At 42.9% G+C, this 17,287-nt stretch overlaps 1 protein-coding gene across 1 annotated transcript; it reads left to right on the top strand.

Annotated features, from left to right (window-relative positions):
* Nucleotides 1-743: 743 nt before the first annotated feature.
* On the top strand, nt 744-16,455 carry TUBGCP4 (tubulin gamma complex component 4). Its single transcript, XM_075764499.1, is given in 20 exon segments — nt 744-860; nt 929-1,057; nt 1,668-1,790; nt 2,297-2,350; nt 2,795-2,851; nt 3,447-3,526; nt 4,235-4,436; nt 7,830-7,995; nt 9,112-9,236; nt 9,944-9,994; nt 10,427-10,532; nt 10,877-10,994; nt 11,234-11,306; nt 11,308-11,363; nt 12,265-12,442; nt 13,386-13,520; nt 14,677-14,718; nt 14,720-14,794; nt 15,232-15,371; nt 15,658-16,455. Coding segments are annotated over 20 exon segments (2,001 nt in total). The 5' UTR covers nt 744-782; the 3' UTR covers nt 15,671-16,455.
* The last annotated feature ends 832 nt before the right edge of the window (nt 16,456-17,287 follow it).

Genomic DNA, 17,287 nt, shown 5'->3' with positions numbered 1-17,287 from the left:
CTAGGAACTTATTCATCCCTGTAAGAATGTAACAGAAGCTCTTCTTCCTACATTTCAGACCTCATTGTGACAAGCTGATCGTGAACCAAATATATGTTTAAATTGGACATATAACACGCATCTGTTATATGATACTTAACACTAATTTCTTCTAAATGAAGAAGAGTAAAAATGCACATGAAGAAAAACATTGCCAAAAATAGTAAAAAGAATGAAAAGGAGATTGGTAAAAAACAGTTTATTAGATAACTCCACAATTTTGAAAGTGGGCAGTTTTAATTAAAAGACTACTTGGGTTAAAAGAGAAAGTGAAGGAAAACAATATATAATAAATGGAGAAAGGTAAAACTGGCATTGATAAAACACTGACAAACAATATGAGAAACTGCTAAAGAAACCTGGTAAGGAATACCAAAACCAAAAATCAACCTAGAAGGCCGTGGACTTGCTGCTGTCCTCGAAGACACCATCCAGACCAGCACTTGCCATCACAGCCACCCACATTACTCAACCGTCCCCCTGCAGCAAGCAAAGGCGCCCAAAGGTCCTGGGCGAGGTCCTGGGCACCCCTCACAATGCCGTCTGGTCGCTCCCGACGCGCCAGCCCTAACCCCGTACCTCTCCGAGCCCGGCGAGGAACGGCCCCCGCGGTATAACCGCCTCCGCCACCCCCACAGGGGGGAGCTGCCGCGCCCGCGCCCTGCGGAAGCTGCCGCGCAGGCTCGCCTTTCCCGGCGGCCCTTGCGCGCTTCCCAGCAGCCCGCGCGCTGCTGCGCGGCAGGATGATACACGAGCTGCTGCTGGCGCTGAGCGGGTACCCGGGGGCGGCCTTCACCTGGAGCAAGCGCGGCGGCCTGCAGGTACGACGCGGCCCGTCTGCCCTGCCGTCACCGCCCTTACCGCTCCTCACGGCTGTTTCCCCCCTCAGGTGTCTCAGGAACTGCCATTCCTGCACCCCAGCGAGACCAGCGTCCTGAACCGGCTCTGCCGTCTCGGCACCGACTACATCCGCTTCGCTGAATTCGTGGAGCAGTACACGGGACACGTACAGCAGCAGGTGGGGCTGCCGCACCGCATCGCTGTATTTCCCGGGCAGAGCGCAGTGGATGCCAGTCCGGCCAAGCTGCACCGGATGCGCGGATGCTCCGCAGCGCATATCTGCGCCAGCACAAACAAATGCACTTTTCTGAACAGAGCCCCAGAAAGCTCTGTGCACTGCAAGTAAGGGAGAGTGCAGAACAGTGAAAGACAGACCTAATGTAAAATCCTGTTCTTGGGGAAGCATACTGTAATAATTTCTGATCACTGCAGACTGGCCAGGGTTTGTGAACTGTGCAGGATGCTCATCCCTATGTTGTAGTGAGCCCTTCTCATGGTTTGTGAAGAGCTTTGAGATCCAGCAGGCATGTGTACGTACAAAGAAGCACTGAAGTTACCAGTGTTTCCCAGCACTTGCATATGTCCACAGAAGAGCTAAATATAACTGGTCAAGTAACTCTCCTTGTGACAAACTTCTGTTTTTTTTTTTTTTCCTGGGCACTTTCTGGTGGGCTAAGGTACATTTCAACATGTTTGGACCACTGGCTGCTGGTAACACTGCACAGAAACTCCATTACCCTTTAGACCTGCACTGGGGAGCTGATGTAGATTTTATTGTTTGCTTTCAGGACCATCACCCATCTCAGCAAAACCAGAGTGGATTACATGGCATTTATTTGCGAGCCTTCTGCACAGGTCTTGATTCAGTGCTGCAGCCGTATCGACAGGCACTACTTGACCTAGAACAAGAGGTAAAGGAGAGAGACTTGGAACAAGAGGCTGTCCTGACATTGTGGAAAGTTGTCATTTCTGCAATTAATATGCTAAGTAATAGTAGCTAAAGAGGAGACAAGGTATTTTCCTTTCCACATCAGAGATGTCTTCCAAATTATTCTTGTGAAGTGCCATTGTAAATGAGTCTTCATTCTAATAAGTATTAAGTCCCCTCTACCTTCAATTCAGTAAGTGCCCTATCTGCCTCAGAGCCCAGTGCTGTCTCAACCTATTGTGACTTCTGTTTTCAGTTGTAAAGGTTTTGATTAATCTCCGCTAGATTAGCAGCTGTCTTATCTTGGGTACTGTCACCATCCAGTGGTTGCTATAGCCTAAAATGGGACATGACCCGAAAATATCGGGGTGGGGGAGGGGGGGGGAAGAAGCTGTGGGAACTAAAGGTTTGGAAGGTAGAGCCAAACATGCTTTTTCATTTGTCTGTACCTTATTTTAATTTTCATTAATTGCTTTGTTGTTCTTACAGTTTCTGGCTGACCCACATCTTTCCATCTCACATGTTAATTATTCCTTGGACCAGGTATGTCATGTTAATAAACAGGGAGTGCTCTTTGGTTATTGTTATCACTCCTTGAGTCTAATAAGAAAATGGGTGGGATAAATAAGGGTTAGTCTGTCATGTCATGCCATTTCTTTTTAATGCCTCTACATTTGTAGTCCCTTAATCATGCTCAGAGGATCACTTGCACTTTGACACAAAGCTTAGGTCCTCCATCTTGACCCTCACATATTCCCCGCTGCCTGTGTTTAGCCTGAACTGCAGCTGGAACATAGTAACTTCATGCATCTTGGTCAAGTGGAGGGAGGACACTCTTCCTAGAGATTTTCATGTCATGTTTCTAATTTGTGGGGAAAGCCAGATGATATTTTCATGAAATTATTGCAGTCAGCTGCTGTCCACACTTAAGTATAATTTTTCTGTCTCCCTTGTATAGCAACCTAATTCAGTATTTTGCTCCTGCAGTTTCAGTTACTCTTCCCCTCTGTGATGGTCATGGTGGAACAGATAAAGACTCAGAAGGTACAGTAAAATTGTAGCTAGTTTCTCTTAATAATTTTCCGCTTTAGCTGATTAAGTTCTTTCTGCCCCCAATCCCAGACCTTTAATACTAGGAAAGAATGTGGTTTCAGTAATGGGTGCGCTATTCCCAGTACTACTATAAGTATTGAATAACTATTTTGCAAATTCGTTTACACTGGATTTGACTTTTTCATTATCAGTATGATCTCTGACGACTTCCATTTTATAATCACGATACATTTCATGGTACAAGATGCTGCTGGTTGGAATTTCTTCTTTTCTGAGTCTGTTTTCTCCCACTGTTACCTGAAAAATGAAAAAAAAAAAACCCCAAAAACCAGAAGCTAATGTTTTCAGAATTCAGAGATGCTTACTTTTTGTTAAGGGAAACTTTTGAGGGAAGCTTGGGTGTAGAGCCACACATAGAACACCTCTTTCTTCACTACATGGAATATGTTACATCTTTCTTTCTCTAAGGCTTGTGCAGGTTGATAACGCATTTTCTTGTTAGCCAAAAGTGTAATGTTTAAATGTCTGAAAAGCTCAGTACAGATCCAAATAACAGACCTAGTCTAACCCTGTTTTCTTTCTGCAGATTCATGGATGTCAGATATTGGAGACAGTGCACAAACATAGCTGTGGGGGGTTACCTCCCGTTCGCAGTGCTCTTGAAAAGTATGTAGATACAGTAAAGCTATTATTTCATTCTTCTGTAGTAACTGGAGTTAGTGTCAAAGTGTTTATCTTACTTGTGAAAACAGTATATACAAAACAGGCTTGCAGGACATAGAAGTAGGAGTTGCATGCAGGGAAAACAGTCACAGTACCCATTATTTATCTAAAGCAGGTTTATGGCAGGAATTAAGGCTTTCTCCATACTTTGGATTTAGGGCAGAGAAAAGTTCAGACCCTATGTTTTTTCTTCTGTTGAGGTCTGCATGAACTGTTTTGCATATGGTAGACCTGTTATTGTCTTTTGATCCTTCAAAAGAATAAATGTGACTGCGTGAGTGTTGCTAGGTTTGTGTGTCCTTGGGGAGAAAGTCTGACTACTTAAAATATAATTTGTGTTCATGCTGAAATGGTAATTGAGTGGAAACAGCAGGACTGGGAAGCCACTGTAAACTTCCTTATAGTTCTAGTATACTAGTAGATCTCCGCGAAGAAGCCACGTATTGAGAGGATATGTTAGTTTAGTTTTGCAAGTGATTGGTCCACCTTTCTCTGTTTAAAAAAAAAAAAATTAAAAAAATAAAATTCCACGTTAGCCATTTAGCACTTGCCATGTTGCCTGGTTGACTAACTGGACTTGCCAGGATGATGTGCAATGAGGTTTTGATTACTGCTTGCAAAGGCCCCACCGTCTGTTTCCCTTGACTTCAGGATTCTGGCTGTGTGTCATGGAGTCATGTATAAGCAGCTCTCTGCCTGGATGCTGCATGGATTGCTACTAGACCAACATGAAGAGTTCTTTATCAAACAAGGCCCCTCTTCTGGGAATGTCCCTAGCCAACCAGAAGAAGATGATGATGACCTAGGAATTGGGGGACTTACAGGAAAACAGCTACGAGAACTGCAGGACCTGGTAAGACTGTAAGTCATAGCTTGACATTCTTCGGCCCTTAGGGAACTAGAAGAAATACATTGTCTTCTGCTTCAGTGCGAGCTATGCTAGACTGGGCATATATTGAGACCTGCTAGGATGGCAAATCAACAGAATATTGTAATAAGTTGCAGCTAGGCATAAGGGACAGACACATACTGTTTGGCACAGTTGGATAATCTCGGGGCAGAAAGCCCTATGGGTGGAATCTGCGTAGATGCTGATGTCAAGTAATTGGAACTGCTCTACTCAGCCTGATCTTGACTCTTACATGATTCCTTATGGTCAACACTGATCTGCTCAACATAGACATTGGTGGTAGTGTGAGCAATTGCAAGGGAAAGGGTGTGGGGAGCTTGGGTGTTGACTTGATTTGCACCCTTTCTATTGGCAGCTGGGTCAGGTATCTTCTTGCACAACCATTTGTTGTGCAAATGTTACCTAACAGGGTAATACTACTGACATTGCTGGGGAAAAATGTGCTATGTGAGAGTCAAGAGACTGCTAAGAACATGTCCAGGCTTTTAAGTTAAACAAGGGAGCAATCTGCCACTATACTGGTCAAATTCAGTAACTCCTCATGTAGATGGCATACCATTAGAGTGCCCTTAAGCAAAGCAGTTTTCTCAAGGGAGTAATCTTCCACACTTTGTGCATCTGAATAGTGTCTGCATCAGGGACCAGTGAGGAGCAACTGCAACTCTGTAAATCACATTCTAGTGTACCGTGAGAAAACATTTCACGGGCACCCGTGGTATCAGTGTGCTGCATGCAACTTGACTGTGAACACATAGAAGATTCACCCCTGAAACACCCTGAGTTGCATACTAATTAACTGGCCTGTACGGTCTCTGCTGAGGACAGACTACACACAGACAAAAACAAGGGAAAACTTGGAAAGGCAGTTAGTGAAAAATCTATTATTTCACTATATCAATATAGGAAGAATGTGAAAATTGGTGAGTCTTCTAGATGCGTGGTGGAAAATGTCGGCATTAAGAAGATGACACTGAGAGCGCCTAATTAACTCTTCAGTATTATTGACCAACAGTCTTGGCAATTCTTCAGTCAGAGTAAAATAAGAAATCCTAAGTGTTGATGGGATAGACCAATAAAATACTTGGGTATGTCACTCTGGCCTTCAAAAAGGGCAAGAAAGAGGACCCAGGAAACTATAGGGCAGTCAGCCTCACCTCCATCCCCGGAGAGGTGATGGAACAGCTAATTCTGGGGGTCATCAATAAGCATGTGGAGGAAAAGAAGGTTATCAGGAGTGGTCAACATGGATTCACGAAGGGGAAGTCATGCCTGACCAATGTGATAGCCTTCTGTGATGGCATGCCTGGCTGGGTGGACGAGGGGAGAGCAGTGGATGTTGTCTACCTCGACTTCAGCAAGGCTTTTGACACCGTCTCTCATAACATCCTCATAGGTAAGCTTAGGAAGTGTGGGTTAGATGAGTAGACAGGGAGGTGGATTGAGAACCGGCTGAATGGCAGGGCCCAGAGCGTTGTGATAAGCGGCGTAGAGTCTAGTTGGAGGCCTGTAGGTAGCAGTGTGCCCCGGGGGTCAGTATTGGGTCCGGTCTTGTTCAACATGCTCGTCAATGACCTGGATGAGGGGACAGAGTGTACCCTCAGCAAGTTTGCTGACAATACAAAACTGGGAGGAGTGGCTGATACACCAGAAGGCTGTGCTGCCATTCAGGGAGACCTGGACAGGCTAGACAGTTGGGTGGGGAGGAACCTAATGAAGTTCAACAAAGGGCCCTGCACCTAGGGAGGAATAACTGCATGCACCAGTACAGGTTAGGGGTTGATCTGCTGGAAAGCAGTGCTGCAGAGGAGGACCTGGGAGCCCTGGTGGACAACCAGCTCTCCATGAGCCAGCAGTGTGCCCTTGTGGTCAAGAAGGCCAATGGTATCCTGGGGTGCGTTAAGAAGAATGTGGCCAGCAGGTTGAGGGAGGTTATCCTCCCCCTCTCCTCTGTCCTAGTGACACACCTCCCACATCCGGAGTACTGTGTCCAGTTCTGGGCTCCCCAGTTCAAGAAAGACAGGGAACTACTGGAGAGAGTCCAGCAAAGAGCTACGAGGGTGTTTAGGGGACTGGAGCGTCTCTCATGAAGAAAGGCTGAGAGAACTGGGTCTGTTTAGCCTGGAGAAAAGATTGAGAGGGGATCTGATCAATACTTATAAATAAAGGGCGAGTGTCAAGAGGCTGGGGCCAGACTCTTTTCAGTGGTGCCCAGTGACAGGACAAGGGCAACGGGCACAAACTGGAACACAGAAGGTTCCATCTCAGTATGAGGAAAAACGTCTTCGCTCTGAGGGTGACCGAGCACTGGAAGAACAGAGAGGTTGTGGAGTCTCCTTCTCTGGAGATACTCGAAACCCACCTTGGATGCAATCCAGTGCAGCCTCCTCTAGGTGAACCTGCTTTAGCAGGGGGGTTGGACCAGATGATCTCCAGAGGTCCCTTCCAACCCCCACATCTAAATACTTTTAGATGTATTTCCTCATCTAAAAGTGTCAGAAGAATCTTAAGAAAAGAATTGCCAAGCTGTTAACATCAGTATACAAACTCACACTGAACTCTCCTATTAAAAAGAAGAATTCTGTAGATGGCAAACATTCTCAAAAATTTGTTAGCATGGTGTTTTTTGGATTATTGACTAATGAACCTAATTCTCTACTAATAAGAAAGCCGAATGAAATAATCAGTATTGCTTCTCTGAAGGAAAGTCTTACCTCTGTACGTGGAGTTCTTTATTAATGCATTCAGAAAAAAAGTAATAGCTTACTGTATTTTTTTCAACACCTTTTGCAGGAACTGAGAAAATTGCCTAATTTATGCTAGCAAGCCTACAGATCTTTAATCTATTTGATCACTAGTGGAGGTGCTTACATTTGGCCCATATCCCAAGTGTTCTAGCACTGTTAAAACATACAGGAATGAGTGTAAGGGAGGATTATTTTTGGTAGTGCTAATTAACATCGTTATGGCTGCAAAAAAACCTAATGTAATGCTGTTCCAACAAAAATTCCCTTTGCTGATGTAACATTATCCTTTGGGGGAGCCAATCTGCTGCTATTTCACAAAGGTTTAGCTTCTCCTTTTCCTGCTTCTGCTCCCCTGTCTGATGAAAGCAACATCTCTAGGGAGATCTGGTAGTGTACCAGAAGTATAAAGAAGTTTGCAGGCTTACTTTAATAATGCAAATCAGGTTTGCTGCCTTTCTGCTTACTTTCAATATACTTGGATTCCCCCTCCCGTGCGTGTACACACACCCCCCCACACCCCTTTATACACCTTTTCTGTCTGGTTTCCTCACACTTTTTTGGCTTGATTTCTTTTCCCTGGGGTCTCTGACAGCGCTTGATTGAGGAGGAGAACATGTTGGCTCCATCTCTAAAACAGTTTTCTCTGCGAGTAGAAATGCTGCCTTCATACATTCCTGTGCGGGTTGCTGAGAAAATCCTCTTTGTGGGAGAATCTGTACAGATGTTTGAGAATCAAAATGTTAACCTGACCAGAAAAGGTAAGGAACATCTTTCTTGCGGCCTTTGCTCAGTTATGAGTGACTGACAGGTATCTTCCAAAATGCTGTATTAACGAATTCCTCAACAGTCACTGACTATTGGCTGACACTCTTCAGAACATATGGATGCTTGTGCCAGGACAGAGTAGTGGTCCCAGTCTTCTGCTTCTGATTGATTCCAAGGGCTAAGAACAGGATGAGTAAATAATAACACTTTCCAAAAGTAGTCTCCAAGTTTCCAGCAAGAAGTCACCATGTGATTTATTCTGGATAAATAAAGCGATTGCAAAGGCTGTGTTTTCTTTTCAGTTTGCACCTATGTCTGTCAAAGATGCAGACAGATACAAGGGCATGTCTTGCTCTGAGTGTGTATGTTGCAGCATGGTGTCCTAGGATCAAAACACATCCATAAACATAAGAGATTCATTGCACGGTGGTCCCAAAGGTTGCTTTGAAAGACAAATGATCAAGATGGAGCCTTTAAGACAGTAAGAAAGAGACAATTCCAGCTGATGGTTCTCTTTGAGAGCCTGATAAGTTTACACTGGAGATGCTTCTGGAAATGTATTCCTATACCAATTGGGGAGAACTGCTGTGGAGGCTCTATCTTGAGCTTGTCTATGTATTTAAATTAAATTGGACTGTTTTCTTGCCTTAGGAGAAGTGAGGTGAAAAGAAATAGGTCTTCTAGCTTAGTTGGTTAAAAAATAAATAAATAAATCCCCAAGTTCAAGCAGTAGGATAGATTTCAAACAGCGGTAGGTGGAGTTCCAAACCAGCAGGTTAATGTGGCAGAAGAGTTGTGGGTTCAAAGATTGAGCTCAGTCCTAGCAAAAAGGGCTGTTGGTGGCAATCATTTACATAGAAAATATTTTGTTTTTTTTACTGATACCACAGCACTGCTATGTGAAGTGTCTATACTGTAACTGTACTTGCAATAGTAATCTTGTTCCTTGGTACTTGTACTTGGATGCCTCCTCAACTTCACGTTCCTCACCAGACCTAAGATGGCGCTGCCTGGACAGCCTTTCTGTCCTACTGTGCTGGAAAGGGTCTGCACTTCTCCAAAAGGTATTCCTTTTTATAGTCTATAACGCTTTTCTTGTTGCTGTGCAGGCTCCATCCTAAAAAACCAGGAGGACACTTTTGCAGCAGAGCTACACCGACTCAAGCAGCAACCGCTCTTTAGTTTGGTGGACTTTGAATCAGTGGTTGACTGGATACGGAGCACTGTTGCTGAGGTAAGGATCCTAGGAAGGATAACTACTGTGGAGGCTGAGGAGCTCTTCAGTTTTGTGAATGACTGGGAGAAGAAGGGGGCTCTTTAAAACCAGTGATTGAACAAGTGTGTGAATGCTGCAGGTAGCTTTCATGTTCTTATGGGACTCAGAGCTTCATGTTACCCTAACTTCTAATGACAAAAGGGTATTAACAAATACTATTCGCTTTCATGGGGGAAAGAAGGGATTTTTTTTTTTAATTTTTTTTTTAATTTCACTTGCAATGACTTCAGAACTTTTCATCATGGTTTCGGCATAATAGATGGCATCTCACTGGACAAATTCTTTGCTTTGGGAACTTTTAATATTTTTTTAATTGAGTTGGAGGGGAAACTTGAGAAGATGGGGAGGTTAGAGAAGTGAGAACAAAGCTAGGGTGGAACTGATTTTGTAAGAATTTGCTTATTTTTTTGTCATGGGTCTTCCTGTTTCTTGGGCAGAGTTTCTTGCTGGTATACATCAAGAGTGTTCTACATAGTAGCACAGGCTGCCTACATCGAAGATTCTTACTGTGTTCTAGTGTGCTTTATGTGGCATTTTGTATAGGTGCTTTTTTTTTTTGTATGCATCACAAGCATTTTAAGAGACCTACTCTTCTCACTGAATGGGTTTAGATAAATCTGAGGGGAGCTTTATTTTGTTTAGTTTGTTTTTTGTTTCCTCACTAGCATCTTTGGAAACTGATGGTGGAGGAATCAGATTTACTAGGACAACTGAAGGTAATATAACTGCTAGCTTGTTTTTGCTAAAGCAACGTAATTCTTTCTTTTCTTTTCTTTCTTTCGGCTCTTTCTTTTCTTTCTTTTCTTTCGGCTCTTTCTCAATAAATACCGTACTGTCTTAGATTCTGCACTTTCTTCTTTTAGGTAAAGCTTTTTTCATTTTCCAGGTCTCAAGAATGAGCACAGAGTGATAGAACTTGGTCAGAGACAGAGTTAGAGGGGTATGTGTATGTGGTTTTGTGGTTTGCATCTTGAAGCAAAGGCAGTGTAGACTTTTTGGGCACTGGATGAAATTCATAGCTCTCCAGCTGTGTTTTGAAATGGCAGAAGTTGTCCAAGCAATAATAAAAATGGATGCTATCAGCTAGGATGGTTAAAATTTCTGCTTAGTTCTTGATACGCTTGTATACAAAAAATTTATCTCCACAGATCATAAAAGACTTTTACCTTTTGGGAAGAGGTGAGCTGTTTCAGGCCTTCATCGACACTGCACAGCACATGTTAAAAACGCCACCTACAGCTGTAACTGAACATGGTGAGTGTTGCTTATTCACTTACCAAACTGTCCTCACTGTCGTATAGCAGGAAAATGGTTAGCCGCATTCAGTACAGAAGAGCTCTGTCTTATCCTCTAGATGTTATTGTTAGCTTTGAAAGAACAGCACTTGTGAATTAGATTGTCTCACAGAGGGGGTGAAAATAATATCTCAGAAGCTTTCAGATGACAGGTTTGTCTCCATATTTGAAACTGGAATGAAATGAAATAGTGGAAATAGCGTGTCAGTGTTGTCTTTTATGGTCTGAGCATAAATAATTAATGGGTGCAAAATTAACACAAGGTGATGCAGCTAGTGCTGATATCTGCTCTCTCCTTGTCAGATGTCAACGTTGCATTTCAGCAGTCTGCTCATAAGGTACTGTTAGATGATGACAACCTTCTTCCTCTGCTTCACTTGACCATTGAGTATCATGGAAAGGAGCATAAAGGTATATCTATGTGCATTTTTGGTAATGCATTAAGAGGGGCGATGATGGCCTTGTTTTCAAGTCCTATTACTTACCCTTCTCTGAAGTTAAAGAAATAGTAACTTGGTTCCCTTTGCAGCTCTATGTGATGACCTAGCCTGCTTTGGCTCTTCTTATTCTGTTCTTTCCCCTTTTCTTCCTTGCTATGGTTGTCTTGACTTGAGAACATGACTTAATTCAGCACCTCATTTGTTTTCAGATACTTCTCAGAGTCGTGAAGGGCCCTTCCCGGGAGTTATCTCCACGTGAAGCCCCCACCTCTGGATGGGCAGCTCTGGGCCTTTTCTTACAAGTTTCAGTGGCCACTGCACATTCTCTTTACTCCGGCTGTTCTGGAGAAGTAAGTACTAGGTATGGTCTTTCTATATTCATCTATAGGTTCCCTGATCACAGGCACTCACTAATGGGTTGGGTTTTTTTTCCTCTCTGTGGAAAGGTAGAGGTATAATCCTTTAGCTTGCCTCCTTGAAACTTAAAATACTCTTTCCACTTATTCATATTGAGGGTACTTGTAATGACAGTAAGACTGCAAGATAATCCAAGGGCTGGAGCACCTCTCCTATGAAGACAGGCTGAGAGAGTTGGGGTTGTTCAGCCCCAGAGAAGAGAAGGCTCCAGGCGAGACCTGAGAGCAGCCTTCCAGCACCTAAAGGGGCCTACAAGAAAGCTGGAGGGGGACAGTTTACAAGGGGCATGGAGTGATAGGATGAGGGGTAATGGCCCTTAAGCTAAAGGAGGGTAGATTTAGATTAGATATAAGGCAGAAATTCTTCCCTGTGAGGTGGTGAGGCACTGTATGGGCTTGCCCAGAGAAGCTGTGGATGCCCCCTCCCCTGGAAGCGTTTAAGGCCAGGTTGGATGAGGCTTTGGGCAGCCTGGTCCAGTGGAGGGTTGTCCCTGCCCATGGCAGGGGGGTTGGAACTAGTCGGTCCTTAGGGTCCCTTCCAACTCAAACCATTCTATGATTCTATCTGCACTATTTTACAAACCAGTGCTACTTTGACAAAACACTGTCAGCTCTTTCCCTCCCTTACAGTGAAATTAACTTTGCAATTTTTAGATCAGTAACCAATACAAGGAGAAATCTGTTACTCTGGGATGGGGCATCCCCTGACCTACCCTGTCCGTTGGCAGGCTCGCCACCTCCTGTTTTTTTTTCCAGTCTTGCATTGTTATGTTCTCCAGTACCTGCACCCAAGGAAGATTTTCACCTGAAACGATTTTGTATTTCTTGACTATAGGTACAACGTTGTGTTCAAATACCTGCTGAGTGTGCGACGCGTCCAGGCTGAGCTACAGCACTGCTGGGCTCTCCAGATGCAACGCAAACACTTGAAATCTAACAGAACTGATGCCATCAAGTGGCGCCTGAGGGATCACATGGCTTTCCTTGTGGACAATCTTCAGTATTATCTGCAGGTCAGGATTATAGAGAAAGGTAAACTGTATCAGTTAATCAGGAACTGGCAGAAATTCATGGAGGGAGCACTGAAGTCCTTTCAGGATTCAGATTCTTTGTACCTTAAGGAAATCAGGATTTCCTTTGGAACAAGTCTAGAACTTTCTCTGAGTTCCCGGACTTAGTGCTACAATTACAAAGTTTTTGGACTTGTGACTCAGTGAGTATTACTGGAAATGCAGGATTTTTTTTGCCTCTGTAGCGCTATGAAGCATTTGTGAGAAGCACAGGCATCTCTGAAGTAGCATCATTAAAATACCATCCTGGCTTCTTCCCTTGTCCCTTTAAGTGAACTCCAGTTTGAGTTAAGTGACAAGTTGTTTTGGTTGGGGGGTTTTTGTTTGCTTTTGTTTGGTTGGGGTTTTAAGAATTGAAAGAAGTCATATTCTGAACATTTGAAGTTAAACAGGAGACTTTTCAAATGTAAACACCGGTTATTAGTAGCATGATTTTGTGAGAAATTACATACCATTTTGTTAATAAGCCATAACAGCTGAATTGAGGGGGCCTGACTTTCTAGGTTCTCCAGAGTAATCTGGCAGAGCTTTGCACTGCAGCCTTTGCCCTGAGATTCCAGATAGTATCTCCCAGTGTAAAATTCAGAGATGATACAATCAAATACCTTTGTTTATATGCTAGCTGTATACTTTTTCAGTAGTTGATCTTAAAGAAAGTGACTATGTATGTCCCTTTCTACTTAGATAATAGGCATCAAAAATTGTTTCCCCTAGTTATGTACTACTGTTGTACATAATCCCCCATTGAGGACACAGGGAGAAGGTAATCTTTAGCCTCTAAGGTAAGAGTAGCAATAAGGAAAGTAAACCTTCTTACACAAAACTTCTGGCTCAAGATACTCCCATTCCTCAAGATACTAATGAGGTTTCTTTACATATCTGTCAGGTGGATGTACTGGAATCTCAGTTCTCACAGCTTCTGCAGCAGATAAATGCCACGCGAGATTTTGAGAGTATACGATTGGCTCATGATCATTTCTTAAGTAATCTGTTGGCTCAGTCTTTCATCCTCCTAAAACCTGTAAGTAGGTCTTGTTTTCACCTTTTTCTACAAAGTCTCCAGCTGCCCTAAGCAACACACCTTTTGAACATATACGTCAAACTATCTCTTTTAAAACAGATCAGTGGTAATCTCCTGCAGAGCACCGACTACCATTCTAGGAATAAAGCAGGTATAAACTAGAATAGATAATTGAATTAAGATCACTTACTTTACAGTTGGTGAGTGTGGATGCTGCATTCCTGGCAATTTTAAATCAAAATTATTCCAGTATTCAGTTAACCTTATTAACTGAAATTTTGTTGCTGTATTTTTCTCACAGGCAATTAAGTAGTATTAAAGAAGTACTAATTAGCATAGTGCTGGGAACTGTATTCCTGAGGGACTCATTCCAAAATGTGTTAGAAATGCACTCGATTAGGAAAAATTCCATCTTTTACTGTAGAGGATAAAAATAGTTGAGACCTTCCTGAGTGGACCTCAAGGGTATGTTACAGTGTTGCCAGTATATTTATTGAACATGTAGCCTCACAACAACATTCCCAAAGCAGGTTGGTATCAGTGAAACACGGTAATACCGCACATCTTGTCTGTTTCATTTTTTTTTTTCAGTCTATGAGACTATAGCCTAAATGTGGTAAAATACTATTTTTTCCAGACTTATGCAGTCTGGAACTTTTCAGTGTTCCAGCACTTATGTCTGTGAGGCATTTAGGCTTGCTTAACACCCTTGAATACAAGTTTCCTTGACCAACTGATGCAAAATAAATTCTAAGTTTTGTGAACAGTGAAACCAATGCCTTGAACCACAGCTCTTGCTCTTCTTTATTCTTCCTTCTCAATCCTGAAGCTGCAGTGATAGCCTCCTGGTTGGATAGGGAAGCCAATGTTCAACTTCTATGCCTATGTGGATGGCTCATGCCAATTGCTATTTATTTCCCCAGTAATATCTGCAAAAGGTTGGGGGTGGGGGGAAAGAGGCAGCATAACATTTAAGTCCTTTCTCCATAGAAAACCTTACAAAAATGCTACAGGTGCTTTAACATCTTACTGCTTGAAAAACATGGTATCAGCAACATCTTGATTATGAATGCTTCAAATTTCAGGTACTAAGGCCAGCTTTCTCTGGGTTTGAACTCTGTTTAAACTACTATCTTTTACTTTTTATCCCATGCAGGTTTTCCACTGCTTAAATGAAATTCTGGATCTTTGTCATAGTTTTTTGTTCTCTGGTCAGTCAGAATCTGGGCCCATTAGATGAACGAGGAGCTGCACAACTCAGTATTTTGGTGAAGGTGAATCTATGTTTATATGGACCTGTTCTTCTCCCATGCAAACATTTGCCTAGGCAGTCATCTTGGCTTTAACAGCTGTAGAACAGGAGCAAGTTTAAGATGAGACCTTCTATGTGAGTGCATGCAATGATTTTAATTAATCGACCTTCTTGAGTTGAAAATTCAGTGTGCACAGAGAGGAGGAATATGCACAGATACGCAGAACTTACCCTATTGGAATAGAAAGGAGGTGGGTATCAGCCTGTGGCTCTACCCCTCCTTTTGCATACCTAATAATTCTTGTGGCTGACAGCTTACCTTACGCTGGACCACAAGCCTCACTTCTCTTGCAGTGATTCTTTTCTTCAGGCTGTAAAGGATCGTTTAGGCAGGAACAGAGGTGAAAGGCTTGCTTGCTTTCTTGAGAGTGCCCAGAACTGACTGCTTCTAATTTGTAGGGATTCAGTCGTCAGTCATCGCTTCTCTTCAAGATTCTCTCTAGTGTTCGCAACCATCAGATAAACTCTGACCTGGCTCAACTGTTGCTACGCTTGGATTATAACAAATACTATACCCAGGCTGGAGGAACATTGGGCAGGTAGGAATATCTTCAGGGTCACTTGTAGCATTATCCTGAGGTGCTTGAAGTACAAAGTGATCTGAATGATCCTAAGTATTTTTTATTGATTGTGTAAGCCAAAATAATTAGAAGCAAAGAGTTGCTAAATACTGTAGCAAGAGTAACAAACCAGCACAAGTTATTTTTTTGTTTTAGCATGCATTTGAACTAGCTGCTAGTTCATATTGGCTGAAAAATGCTGATGGGGGGGTGATAAAGGGAGTTCCTTTCAACATGTATTTAATGCTGTACCCTTCTCTTGCAGTTTTGGGGTTTAAGCACTAATACCTTTTCTTCACGCTGTGACCAACGTGTCAAGCAGTGGAGACTGGTGCACTCAACTGAATTTTGCTCTTGCTTGGTGAACCAGCGTTTCAGAAGGCATTGGCAGGAAGCGCCACTTATGTGAGGCTGCCCACTGACTGTGGAAAGATACTCCATTTTTGCTGAATTAGTAAAAACATGCTTTCAGCAGCCCTGCATATACTTATAAATGCTTCTAGGGAGGCAGTCTTTGCCTCTTCAGAAAGTGGAAAAAAACAACAAGAATTACTGTCTTGACTCTTCAGCTGGACTATGATCCTTTGCAAGTTGGAGTATGGAGGAAGTAATCTGTTGTTCTTGCCTCTGAATGAAGTTTTGGCTGTATTCAGAAGTTCCACTTGTGTAGTAACTGATTTACAGTACACATTGTCTGCTAATCAAATACGTACCTCCAGATAAATGAAACTGCCATGGCAGTTGAGGTAAAGGGGGAGGGAAGAAAGAATAGATTTTAAGACTCTCTTCTCCTACAGTGCACTGTTCTAGCATATCTGTGCTCACTAGTGATATCATATGCTTTCTCTATAAAACTTTATACACTTTGTGTGCTAAAATTATGCGCATTAAGATGGAACTAGGAGCTTTGCCCTATTCAAAGGCAGAAAAGTACTACTGGCAGAAAAGTATGCTAGAATTAAAACTAAGAAGAAACTTAACTAAGGTGCCAGCTCTAAATGTACTGTTTTCATTCAAGACTATTTAGAATGCTACTAGTGACTATTCTACTGAACCAAAATAATAAATTAAAAAAAAAAAAATCTTGTCATGCAATTATGTAGAACATTGTCAATGTCCCCACCCAAGTACAAGAGATTAGGCTACTGTGCCACACTGTGTCAATGAAAAGTAGTATCTGGCAGGAACTTCTAGCACATTACTGATTTCCTAGCCTTACAATAACAATCTTGCTGTAAGTCCATTTGAATTGAGTGGCAGAAGGGAGCCCTCCAGTCCATCACTAGGGTGTAGTATCAGGTTTCCCAATTTGAACACAAAGGCTGCCAGGAAACCAGCCTTAGAATGGTTTGGGTTGGAAGGGACCTTAAAGATCATCTAGTTCCACACACACACACCCCCACACCCCCCCCCCCCCCGCCATGGGCAGGGACACCCTCCACTAGACCACATTGCCCAAAGCCTCAAAGTGTTGGTATTTTCACAGTATCTGAAGCTGCAGCTCTCAAAGTTACATGTTGGGGGGTGGGGGGGGGTGGTGGAAATCCTCTCTCCTCCCTCAGAAAGACACAGTAACAACAGACAGCAAGTATAAGGCCTGGCATCTTCAATGCATTACAGCTGTTCATGGTCGGACTGTGCCTGCTCCAAAGTTAAAAATCCTGCAACCATGACAAAAGCTAGAAAACTGGTGAAGGGTGTTGAAGTTTGGATGTGGAATTTACACACCAACACAGTCAGAAGGTGATTGAGCTAGGAAATGCTAGGGTAAAAAAATATGCATCAAGAAAAAAACTTACACTTTCAAAGCAGGGCATTGAAAGACTGTGTACAAGGCTGGATGGAGGCCTGTGTGTATCTCAAGCCTATAGCATTATTTGAGTGGAGAGCTGTCA

The sequence above is a fragment of the Balearica regulorum genome, chromosome 12 (assembly GCF_011004875.1).
Source record: "Balearica regulorum gibbericeps isolate bBalReg1 chromosome 12, bBalReg1.pri, whole genome shotgun sequence".
Taxonomy (NCBI): Eukaryota; Metazoa; Chordata; class Aves; order Gruiformes; family Gruidae; genus Balearica; species Balearica regulorum.
The sequence above is the reverse complement of the archived record's forward strand: the minus strand, read 5'-3'. Positions and strand labels throughout refer to the sequence as shown.